The sequence below is a fragment of the Cebus imitator genome, unplaced genomic scaffold, assembly GCF_001604975.1.
Source record: "Cebus imitator isolate Cc_AM_T3 unplaced genomic scaffold, Cebus_imitator-1.0 Scaffold579, whole genome shotgun sequence".
NCBI classification, from domain to species: domain Eukaryota; kingdom Metazoa; phylum Chordata; class Mammalia; order Primates; family Cebidae; genus Cebus; species Cebus imitator.
This window is the reverse complement of record NW_016107894.1, coordinates 1,035,288-1,047,068: the sequence shown is the minus strand read 5'-3', so window position 1 is coordinate 1,047,068 and position 11,781 is coordinate 1,035,288. Positions and strand designations below refer to the sequence as shown.

General features: G+C 38.6%; 1 protein-coding gene across 1 annotated transcript in view; it reads left to right on the top strand.

Moving 5' to 3' along the window:
- The window catches only part of LOC108294437 (E3 ubiquitin-protein ligase UBR1-like), a 64,570-nt gene that overhangs the window by 27,081 nt on the left and 25,708 nt on the right, over positions 1-11,781 (top strand). Inside the window, exons 11-13 of the mRNA XM_017516325.2 lie at positions 5,204-5,291; positions 9,602-9,735; positions 11,510-11,618. Coding sequence (XP_017371814.1) covers positions 5,204-5,291; positions 9,602-9,735; positions 11,510-11,618 — 331 coding nt within the window. The remainder of the gene's footprint in view (positions 1-5,203; positions 5,292-9,601; positions 9,736-11,509; positions 11,619-11,781) is intronic.

The following is an 11,781-nucleotide window of genomic DNA, read 5'->3' as shown; positions in this document are numbered from 1 at the left end:
AAAAAAAAAAAAAAAAAAAAAAACCACACACAGAGAGACAATAGAACTAAAAACTAAAAATAGTTGCCTCTAGGGTAAGGTAAAGACATAGGGATTTGAGCCAAAATTCCAATGAATGCCTTTCTTTTTTTGTTTGTTTTGAGACAGAGTCTCGCTCTCACCCAGGCTGGAGTGCAGTGGCACAATCCCAGCTCACTGCAACCTCCGCCTCCTGGGTACAAGCAATTCTGCCTCAGCCTCCCAAGTAGCTGGGACTATAGGCAAGTGCCACCATGCCTGGCTAATTTATTTTTATTTTTTTAGTAGAGACAGGGTTTTACCATGCTGGCCAGGTGGTCACGAACTCCTGACCTTGTGATCTGCCCACCTCTGCCTCCCAAAGTTCCAGGATTACAGGCATGAACCACCATGCCTCGCCTTTTTTTTTGGGAGGGGGGGTATGGGAATCTCTTTCTGTTGCCCAGGCTGGAGTACAGTGGCACGATCTTGGCTTACCACAACCTCTGCATCCCGGGTTCTAGTGATTCTCCTGCCTCAGTCTCCCTAACACTTGGGACTACAGGGACACACCACCACACCCAGCTAATTTTTATATTTTTAATAGAGGTGTTTTCCCTGTGCTGGCTGGGATGGTCTCAAATGCCTGATGTCAGGTGATCCACCTGTCTCAGCCTCTCAAGTGCTAGTATTACAGGCATGAGCCAAGGTGCCCAGCCTTCAGTTAATGTCCTTTTTAAATACTGTTTTGAGTTTAGAACTCTATAAATCTTTCTTTCTTTTTTTTAGACAGAGCCGTGCTCTGTTGCCCAGGCTGGAGTGCAGAGGCACAATCTCGGCTCCCTGCAACTTCCACCTCCCAGGTTCAAGCAATTCTCTGCCTCAGCCTCCTGAATAGCTGGGATTACAGGCGCCCACCACCACATCTGGCTAATTTTTTGGTGTTTTGTTTTTTGAGATGGAGCCTTGCTCTATTGCAATTTTTTGTATTTTTAGTAGAGACGGAGTTTCACCACATTGGCCAGGCTGATCTTGAACTCCTGACATTGTGATTCACCCACCTTGGCCTCCCAAAGGGCTGGGATTACAGGCATGAGGCATCTGACCTGGTTATAAATCTTTTACTTAGTTAAAAAATAAAATGGGAGAAGATAATTTTTTTAAATTGAAAACAACAAGTGAAACTAACTACTGTATACAACATATCAAGAAACTGGTTACTTCAGGTGAGTTTAAAACATAGTATTTCAACTGTACTTCCCTAGTGGGTTATGTTCTGACAACAAAAGAACTGCCTCCTCTCAAAAAATCTTAAGTTGAACTTATGTAAGTGATAACAGTGGTAACTAGTATTGCTATTTTGAAATTATGTTGGGTAATACTGTAATTATGTTAATGTCATTAAGTGAATACGTTTTTAATTTTATTATAATGAAGTCTAGCTTATCAATTATTTATCTCACAGATTATGCCTTTGGTTTTATATCTAAAAAGTCATCTCATTTAAAGACAATATCATGAGAATGAGAGACAAGCCATAGCCTGGGAGAAAGTACTGCAACAAACACTTCTGATAAAGAACTGTTATCCAAAGTATGCAAAGAACTCTTAACAATCAACAATAAGAAAACAATCCAGTTTTAAAATGGGCAGTGGGACTGGGTGTTGTAGTTCAGGCCTGTAATACCAGCACTTTGGGAGGCCAAGATGGGCAGATCACTTCAGCCAGGAGTTTAAGACCAGCCTGGCCAACATGATGAAAACCTGTCTGTACTAAAAATTCAAAAATTATCTTGGTGTGGTGGTACGCATCTGTAGTCCCAGCTACTTGAGAAGCTGAGAGATAAGAATCACTTGAACCCAGGAGGCATAGGTTGTGGTGAGCTGATATCGTGCCACTGCATTCTAGCCTGGCAACAGAGCGAGACTCAGGTATGATAGCACACGCCTATAATCTCAGCATTTTGGGAGGCCAAGGCAGGAAGATTGAGCCCAGGAGTTTGAGACTTGCAGTATAGCAAGATCCTGTCTCTAAAAGATAAAAATGGGCAAAACACTTGAAAAGACACCTCACCACAGAAGATATACAGATGATAACTGATCATATGGAAAGATGTTCAGCATCTATATGCCATTAGGGAATTGCAAATTAAAACAATGAGATACCACTGTATACATGTTAGAATTGCCAAAATCTAAAACACTGACAACACCAAATGCTAGCATGTATGTGGAGTAACAGAAACTCTCATTTGTTGTTGATGGGGATGCATAATGGTACCATCACTTTGGAAGACAGTTTGTGACAGTTTCTCACAAAACTAAATATACTCTTACCATATGATCCATCACTCACACTTCTTTTATTTACCCAAATGAATTGAAAACTTTTATTTACCAAAATGAAAGTTTCACACAAAATTGTGCACAAGGTTGTTTATAGCAGCTTTATTCATAATTACAAAATCTTGGAAGCAACCAAGGTATCCTTCAATAAGTGAGTGAATAAATAAATTATGATTTATCCAGACAGTGGAAATATTATTCAGTGCTAAAAAGAAATGAGTTGTCGGCCGGCCACAGTGGCTAACGCCTGTAATCTTATCACTTTGGGAGGCCAAGACAGGAAGATTACCTGAGGTCAGGAGTTTGAGACTAGCCTGGCCAACATAGTGAAATCCTGTCTCCACTAAATAAGTACAAAAATTAGCCAGGCATGGTGGCGCACATCTGTAATTCCAGCTATTCAGGAGGCTGAGGCAGGAGAATTGCTGTAACCCAGGAAGCAGAGGTTACAGTGAGCCAAGACTGTACCACTACACTCCAGCCTGGGTGACAGAGCAAGACTCCGTCTCAAAAATTTAAAAAAAAGTGGCCAGGCATGGTGGTTCACGCCTGTAATCCCAGCACTTTGAGGGCCCAAAGCAGGTGGATCACAAGGTCAGGCGTTCAAGACCACCTTGGCCAAGATGGTGAAGCCCTGTCTCTACTAAAAATGCCAAAAAAAAATTAGTGGGGCATGGTGGCCGGTGCCTGTAATTCCATATACTCAGGAGGCTGAGGCAGAGGATTGCTTGAACCCGGGAGATGGAGGTTGCAGTGAGCCAAGATGGCACCAGTGCGCTCTGGCCTGGGCAACAGAGTGAGACTCCATCTTAAAAAAATAAATAAATGAATAAATGAGTTACCAAATGATGAAAAGATAGACTTCTGCTAGCTAAAAGAAGTCAATTTGAAAAGGTTATATATTATATGATTCCAACTATATGACACTCTAGAGAAGGCAAAACTATAGAGTCAGTAAAAAGATTAGTGATTGCCAGGGATAAGGGCATTGGGAGAGGGCTGAATAGGCACTGCATAGAGGATTTTTTTTTTTTTTTTTTTTTTTTTTTTGAGAAAGCTACTGGGTCTGTTGCTAGGCGCCAGCCTGGAGTGCAGTGGCACGATCTCAACTCACTGCAACCTCTGCCTCCCTGGTTCAAGCAATTCCCCTGCCTCAGCCTCCTGATTAGCTGGGACTACAGGTACACACCACCACACCCAGCTAATTTTTGTATTTTTTACAAGAGACGGGGTTTCACCATGTTGGCCAGGATGGTCTCGATCTCTTGACCTCATGATCTGCCCGCCTTGGCCTCCTAAAGCCCAGCCAGCATAGAGGATTTTTAAGGCAGTGAAACTGTTCCGAAAAATACTACAATGGTGCATACATGTCGTTACTACACATTTGTCCAAATTCATAGAATGTAAACACCAGGAATGAACCCTAATGTAAACTGTGGACTTTGAGTGATAATGATTTGGCAATGTAGGTTCATTGATAATAACAAGTGTACTACACTGGTGCTGAATGTTGATAGGTGGGGGATGTTGTGTGTGCATAGAGACAGAGGGGATCCTTTGTACTTTCTGTTCAATTTTGCTGTGAATCTAAAACTTCTCTCTAAAAAAAAGTGTATTAATTAAAAAATAAAAATCTTGTTTTATGGGTGTGTGCATTTGTTAAACTCATCATCAACTAGAACCCTTAATATTTGTGCATTTTATTGCAGGTAAAATTTACCTCAAATTTGTAAAGAATAACTTAGAATTATTGAACTCTCTTACATTTGAATTGAGAAAATCAGTATGATTTTTTCAATCATATGATTCATGATATATTTTTTTAAAGTATAGCAATAAAGAGATGTTGTTTGGAAAATGAAAAGGACTAGGAGTAATCATTCAAGATATGATAAAATTACTGAGGACAACTTGAATCGTGACCTTCCAGATGAATTAATACATAAACAAAAGCATCTTTAAAACAACAGAGCACTACTCAAATGTGCTATAACCATCCCTCAGAGCAAACTGCAAGGTAGACATTTCTATATCAGTTTTAATACAATAATTCTGAAATTCAGAGTGGCTTATCCAGAGCTTTAATGTAAGTGTAAGAGTAACTGGCAGTTGCCAGAAAGGTTTAGGATGGTCTACCTTAAGGATAGGTTGATGGAGGAAAATAACCTCAACAAGTTCTTTTTATGAGACCCTTTGCTTGAGCATGAAGGCAGGACAGACACCTACTTCCTTTTCTAAAGGTTTAATTTCTGCCTACTGGCTAAGATTCCTAGGAACCCAAAGCAGGTTGCTAACTATTGATTTATTTCCACGGTCATATTATGATGAAGTATTTACATGTTTAGCAAGTAAATATTAAACATCCATGTTTAGTTATTCTGCCCTATTTGTTTCTCCAGCTAATATATAAAGTTTACCTCACAACTTTAATATTCAGCATCAACTACTTAGATTAAAAACAGATGGAGCCCCGGGCATGGTGGTTCACGCCTTGTAATCCCAGCACTTTGGAAGTGGGTCACTTGAGGTCAGGAGTTCAAGACCAGCCTGACAAACATGGTGAAACCCTGTCTCTACTAAAAATAAAGAATTAGCTAGGCCAGTGGCACATGACTGTAATCTCAGCTAGTTGGGAGGCTGAGGCAGGAGAATCACTTGAATCGGGGAGGCGGAAACTGCGGTGAACCAAAATCATGCCATTATACTCCAGCTTGGGCAAAAACAGTGAAATTCTGTCTCAAAAGGAAACAACCTCAGTTGAATGAATCTATTGTTTATTATCTTGGAACCATGAAATTGAAGTATAATTTATAAACTGAATAGCAAATACATAATTCATCTCGCAAAATTTCTTTTTCAGGCCTACCCCTTGCTCAGGTTCAAGAAGACAGTGAAGAGGCTCGTTCTGCATCTTCTTTCTTTGCAGAAATTTCTCAATATACAAGTGGGTGAGTAATAATCTATTAGTTCATTCTTTTAATCATTCCATTTCTTGTTCAGTTGTTGGGCCGTGTAAGTAACATTTGAATCATTTAAATTCCAGTTAAAAATAATCAGTTATTGCCTAGGTTTTCTTCGAGGGTTTTTATGGTTTAAATCTTTTATCTATCTCGAGTTAATTTTTGTATAAGGTGTAAGGAAACAGTCCAGTTTCAGTTTTCAGCATATGGCTAGCCATTTTTCCCAACACCACTTATTAAATAGGGAATCCTTTCCCCATTGCTTGTCTTTGTCAGGCTTGTCAAAGATCAGATGGTTGTAGATGTGTAGTGTTATTTGTGAGGTCTCTGTTCTGTTCCATTGGTCTATGTATGTTTTTTGGTACCAGTACCATGCTGTTTTGGTTACTGTAGCCTTGTACTATTGTATGAAGTCAGGTAGCATGATGCCTCCAGCTTTGTCCTGTCTTTGCTTAGCATTGTCTTGGCTATATGGGCTCTTTTTTGATACCATATGAACTTTAAAGTAGTTTTTTGTAATTCTGTGAGGAAAGTCAATGGTAGCTTGATAGATACAGCATTGAATCTGTAAATTACTTTGGGCAGTATGGCCATTTTCATGATATTGATTCTTTCTGTCCATGCACATGGAGTGTTTTACCATTTGTCTGTGTCCTGTCTTATTTCCTTGAGCAGTGGTTTGTAGTTCTCCTTGAAGAGATCCTTCACATCCCTTATAAGTTGTATTCCTAGGTATTTTATTTTCTTTGTAGCAGTCGTGAATGGGAATTTTCTCATGATTTGCTGCTCTGTTTATCTATTATTGATGTATAGAAATGATTGTGATTTTTGCACATTGATTTTGTATCCTGAGACTTTGCTAAAGCTGCTTATCAGCTTAAGGAGTTTTGGGGACTTTCAGGACATAGGCATGGGCAAAGACTTCATGACTAAAACACCAAAAGCAATTGCAACAAAAGCCAGAATTGACAAATGGGATCTAATTAAACTAAAGAGCTTCTGCACAGTAAAAGAAACTATCATCAAATTGAACATGCAACTTACAGAATGGGAGAAAACTTTTGCAATCTATCTATCTGACAAGGAGCTAATATCCAGAACCTACAAGTAACTTAAACAAATTTACAAGAAAAGAAAAAACCCCATCAAAAAGTGGGCGAAGGATATAAACAGACGCTTTTCTCAAAAGAAGACATTTATGTGGCCAACAAACATATGGAAAAAAGCTCATCATCACTGGTCATTAGATAAATGCAAATCAAAACCACAATGAGATACCATCTCTCGCCAGTTAGAATGGCGATCATTCAAAAATCAGGAAACAACAGGTGCTGGAGAGGATGTGGAGAAACAGGAATGCTTTTACACGGTTGGTGGAAGTATAAATTAGTTCAACCATTGTGTAAGACAGTGTGGCGATTCTGCAAGTATCTAGAACTAGAAATACCATTTGACCCAGCCATCCTATTACTGGGTATATACCTAAAGGATTATAAATCATTCTTCTATAAAGACTTATGCACACGTATGTTTATTGCAGCACCATTCACAATAGCAAAGACTTGAAACCAATCTAAATGCCCATCAGTGTAAGACTGGATAAAGAAAATGTGGCAGATACACACCGTGGAATACTATGCAGCCATAAAAAGGATGAGTTCATGTCCTTTACAGTGACATGGATGAAGCTAGAAACCATCATTTTCAGCACACTAACACAGGAACAGAAAATCAAACACCGCATGTTCCCAATCATAAGTTGGAGTTGAACAATGAGAACATAGGGGCACAGGGAAGGGAGTATCACACACCAGGGCCTGTTGGGTGTGTGATCCCAGAACTTAAAGTGTAATAAAAAATAATAATCAGTTATGAAGCTAGGTGCAGTGGTTCATGCCTGTAATCCCAGCACTTTGAGAGACCAAGGCAGAAGGATCACTTGAACCCAGGAGTTTGAGACCAGCCTGGGCAACATAACAAGACCTTGTCTCTCTCTTTAAAAAAAAAAAAAAAAAATCAGTTAAGGGCTTTTAGCATGGCTTTGTTTGCACAGGATAGGCTTACAGTGAAGAAAACGTGTTTTGATTATTTTACTTTGAAGTAAAAGGTAGTAGGTTAGAATAACAGCTACCCACTTGCTTGTTTCTGAGACTGAAACAAGTTTGACACATCTTTACTTGTAAACTGTTCTGGAGTCATAGATAAAAGATGATTGGAGTTTAACAAATGGAGTATTTAGGATTAAAATAAATGTAGAAAATGAAAAATAGGTTGTCTTTTTACAGTGATCCACACAATTGATGCACTCAGTGCATGCATATAATTACAGGTTAAGGCTCTTATGAGTAATACGGAAAATACATTGGCAGTCATATTTTAATATGCATATAATATATACATAATATGTGCATATACTGTATAACATATGTAATACATATATAATTTATACATATATACATAATAATATGTTTTAATTTTTTGTATATATTTAACCTTTGTGTAGAGGTTATAGTAGGAGTACAATAGGAGTGCTCTGCTGAACTTTGTCTGCTGCCAATTTCCCCTCACCAGTCTCGTTACCAGTATTTTTTTTTAAGTTAATAGATTTTTTTAGAGGCCTTTTAGGTTTACAGAAATGTTGAGCAGAAAGTATAGTCTTCATTTGCTCCCTCCCTCTAACTGTTCCCCAATTATTAATACCTTGCATTAAGGAGGTACCATTCGTTACAATTGATTAATCAATATTAATACATTATTATTAACTCAGGTTCATAGTTTACATAAGATTCACTTTACAGTATCATACAGAATAGTTTAACTGCCATACAGATCATTAGTCAATCCTAATATAGAAACCAGGAAATTATTAATTTTTTTTAGCTAACAAGTTGCTTTGGTTAGTTATTGGTAAATTTTTTTCTTCCTCTGTTTATTTACAAGGTTTTAATCTAAGCAACAACAAAAAAAATGAAAGCTTTAGTAACCTTTAAGTTTTATGTTGAAGGGTATACTTTATTTTAGGTCAGTCACAGTGGCTCACACCTGTAATCCCAGCACTTTGGGAGACTGAGGTAAGCAGATTGCTTGAGTTCAGGAGTTCGAGATCAGCCTGAGCAAGATAGTGAGACCTTTTCTCAACTTTGGGGAAAAAAAAAAAACAAAAAAAAACTAGCTGAGAATGGTGGTGCACACTTGTAATTTCAGCTACTCGGGCGGCTGAGGCAGGAGGACTATTTGAGCTCGGGAGGTCAAGGCTGCAGTGAGCCATAATTGCAACACTGCACTCCAGCCTGGGCAAGAGAGCAAGACCCTGTCTTAAAAATAGAGAGTAGCCCGGCGCAGTGGCTCACACCTGTAATCCCAACACTTTGAGAGACTGAGATGGGCGGATCACCTAAGGTCAGGAGTTTGAGACCATCCTGGCCAACATTGTGAGACCTGTCTCCACTAAAAATACAAAAATTAATACAAAAATTAATCAGGTGCACTGGTGTGTGCTTGTAGTCCCAGATACTCAGGAGGCTGAAGCAGGAGAATCACTTGAACCTGGGAGGCAGAGGTTGTAGTGAGCCACAATCCTGCCACTGCACTCCAGCCAGGGTGACAGAGCAAGACTCCATCTCAAAAAATAATAATAATAATAATTTTAAAATAAAGAGTATACTTTATTTAAGAGTCAAGTTTCTTTAAAGTAGGTTTTTTGGTTGCCTCTTTGTTTTTGTTTTTTGTCTTCACCTAGGAAAAAGGAGAGCAATTTCTTGCCTTAAAAATCTACATGGTAAAAGATAGAAGATTTGTGACTTTTCTTTAGGAAATTATTAGGAGATTTAAACACTGAAACTATTAGCTACTCAAATATTTTGGGGTTTTTTTTGTTGCTGTTGTTTTGTTTCTTTTTAAGACAGAGTTTTGCTGTGTTACCCAGGCTGGAGTACAGTGGCATGATTTCCGCTCTGCAGCCTCCACCTCCTGGGTTCAAGCAGTTCTTCCACCTCAGCCTCCTAAGTAGCTGGGATTACAGGTACCCACCACCATGCCTGACTAATTTTTGTACTTTCAGTAGAGACTGGAGTTTCACCATGTTGGCCAGGCTGGTCTTGACCTCCTAACCTCAGGTGATCCGCCTGCCTTGGCCTCCAGGAGTGCTGGGACTTTATTTTGTTTTTAAATGTTTAAAAATTGCATGGATAATAAATTACCTAAATATTTAACTTTGTATTTGAAAAGGGGGATATGTTTACATCTAGGGTTTTAGTCTGATAAGTATTCTGTTCTCTTCTGGAATTATTGTCTTTTAGCTGCATTGGGTGTAGTATTCCTGGCTGGTATTTGTGGGTCTCACTGAAGAATGGCATCACCCCTTATCTTCGCTGTGCTGCATTGTTTTTCCACTATTTACTTGGGGTAACTCCACCTGAAGAACTTCATACCAGTAAGTAGAAAAATGAAAGCACTGAGTGGAAAATGAGACATTTTCTTTGTTCTTACCTTCAAGCTCATAAATTCAAGGTTAAAGCTGACAAAACCACTTCTTCACTCCCCATTTCTTTCATCTGTGTTCACTTCAAACATGTGCGCCCTGCCCTGGTATAGGTTAAAGGTGAGGCCAAAAAATATATTAGCCTTTTAATCTGCAAGACCTACTCTTAGGTCCTAGCTATGCATAGGTTATAGGTTTGAGCTTATAAAATATCTGCATGCAGAATATAACTGATAGGCTATACAAGAAATTAGAAATATTGGTTATCTTTAGAGAAGAGAATTGTTTGGCTACATAGGTGGAAGACTTTACTATATAGTATGTTATTTAAATTTTGGACATATAGGCCAGGTGTGGCGGCTCACATCTATAATCCCAACATTTTGGGAGGCCGAGGCAGGTGGATCACTTGAGGTCAGGAGTTCAAGACCAGCCAGGCCAACATGTTGAAACCCCATCTCTACTAAAAATACAAAAAAATTAGCTGAGCACAGTGGCGCATACCTGCAGTCCCATCTATGTGGTAGGCTGACATAGGAAAATCACTTGAACCCAGGAGGTGGAGGTTGCACTGAGCCAAGATCATGCCACTGCCTCCAGCGTGGGTGACAGAGCAAGACTCTGTCTAAAAATAAAAAAAATAAATAAATAAAAAATTTTAAAAATTGGACATATAACTACATTGAAGAATGAAAGTGCTGCTAGTAAAAGCCCACTGGAACCAACTGAGGCCATGTATATTTAAGCAATAGGGTTACCTTCTCATTTACTTCCCTCTGTATTTAGACCAAAGTAGGGAAGCTTTCCTGTGGCTTTGTATGGGTAAAACTCAGAATGTTTATGATTTTGGAAGAGTCACCAAAATTGCTCACAGATTCTTCTTTTGTCCTTTGAGAATAAGCTGACTAGGTTACTGTTACTGGCTATCAGCTTGTTTATCGTGAGCTCAGTTCAGTAGGGCTTATCTGATCTAGGTTTTTCATGGACTTGTATAAAATTTCAAGTAATTGCCAGTACAGATCTGTTGTTTGCTCACATACAAAAAAGTCATGTATTTATCTCATAGGTGCTATAGTACAGCTATGAGTGAAATAAAGTCCTTTTTAGTGGGAGGAATCCAATTATAAACAAATGGAGAACTATATATCTATAATGTAATATAAAATGCTGATAAATATTATAAGGCAGAATAAAGCAGTTTAGGGATAGAGGGTATTGGGGTCAGAATGAGGAACTCTCCAAGATAGTTTTCATGGAATGCTTCTCTGTGAGGCAACATTGAACAAACAGCTGCATAGGGTTGAGTTGGACAGACAGCTGAAGGAAGAATATTCCCAAGTAGAAGAAGTTATAAATCCCAAAGCTTTGTTTGACATAGTCAAAGATTTGCAAAGAGATGGGTATGGCTGAAGCCTAAGGGGAGAGTAACAGGTCTAAGAGGTAACCTGGGGGAGCTCACTCAGGACCTTTGTGCCATGATAGGGACCTTGTATTTTATACTAAGTGTGGTTACACATTAGAGCCATCTGATCAGGAGAGTAACTCAGTCCAATTTATGTTTTAAAAAATCACTGTGACTTATTTGCCACCTATGATTTTATAGAATAAGAAATATACTTTCTACAAGGACAGTGTAGAAATGAGCAGAAACAGTGAAGAAATTTTAACAACAGGTAGACGAGGTAAGAATAATGTGCTTATTAAATGTATTTTTATTCTCTTGCAGATTCTGCAGAAGGAGAGTACAGTGCACTTTGTAGCTATCTGTCTTTACCTACAAATTTGTTCCTGCTCTTCCAGGAATACTGGGATACTGTAAGGCCCTTGCTCCAGAGGTACTGTGGGGAGTAAAATGTCATTGTTGGGTTATTATACGATTTGAAATTTTAAAATTACAATTACCTGCTAAGCTTTTAGTTCAATTTACATTGATTAAAGGGGTGGCAAAAGTATAGGAGATTCCTAAGTTGCACTCTTTTTTTTTTTTTTTTTTTTTTT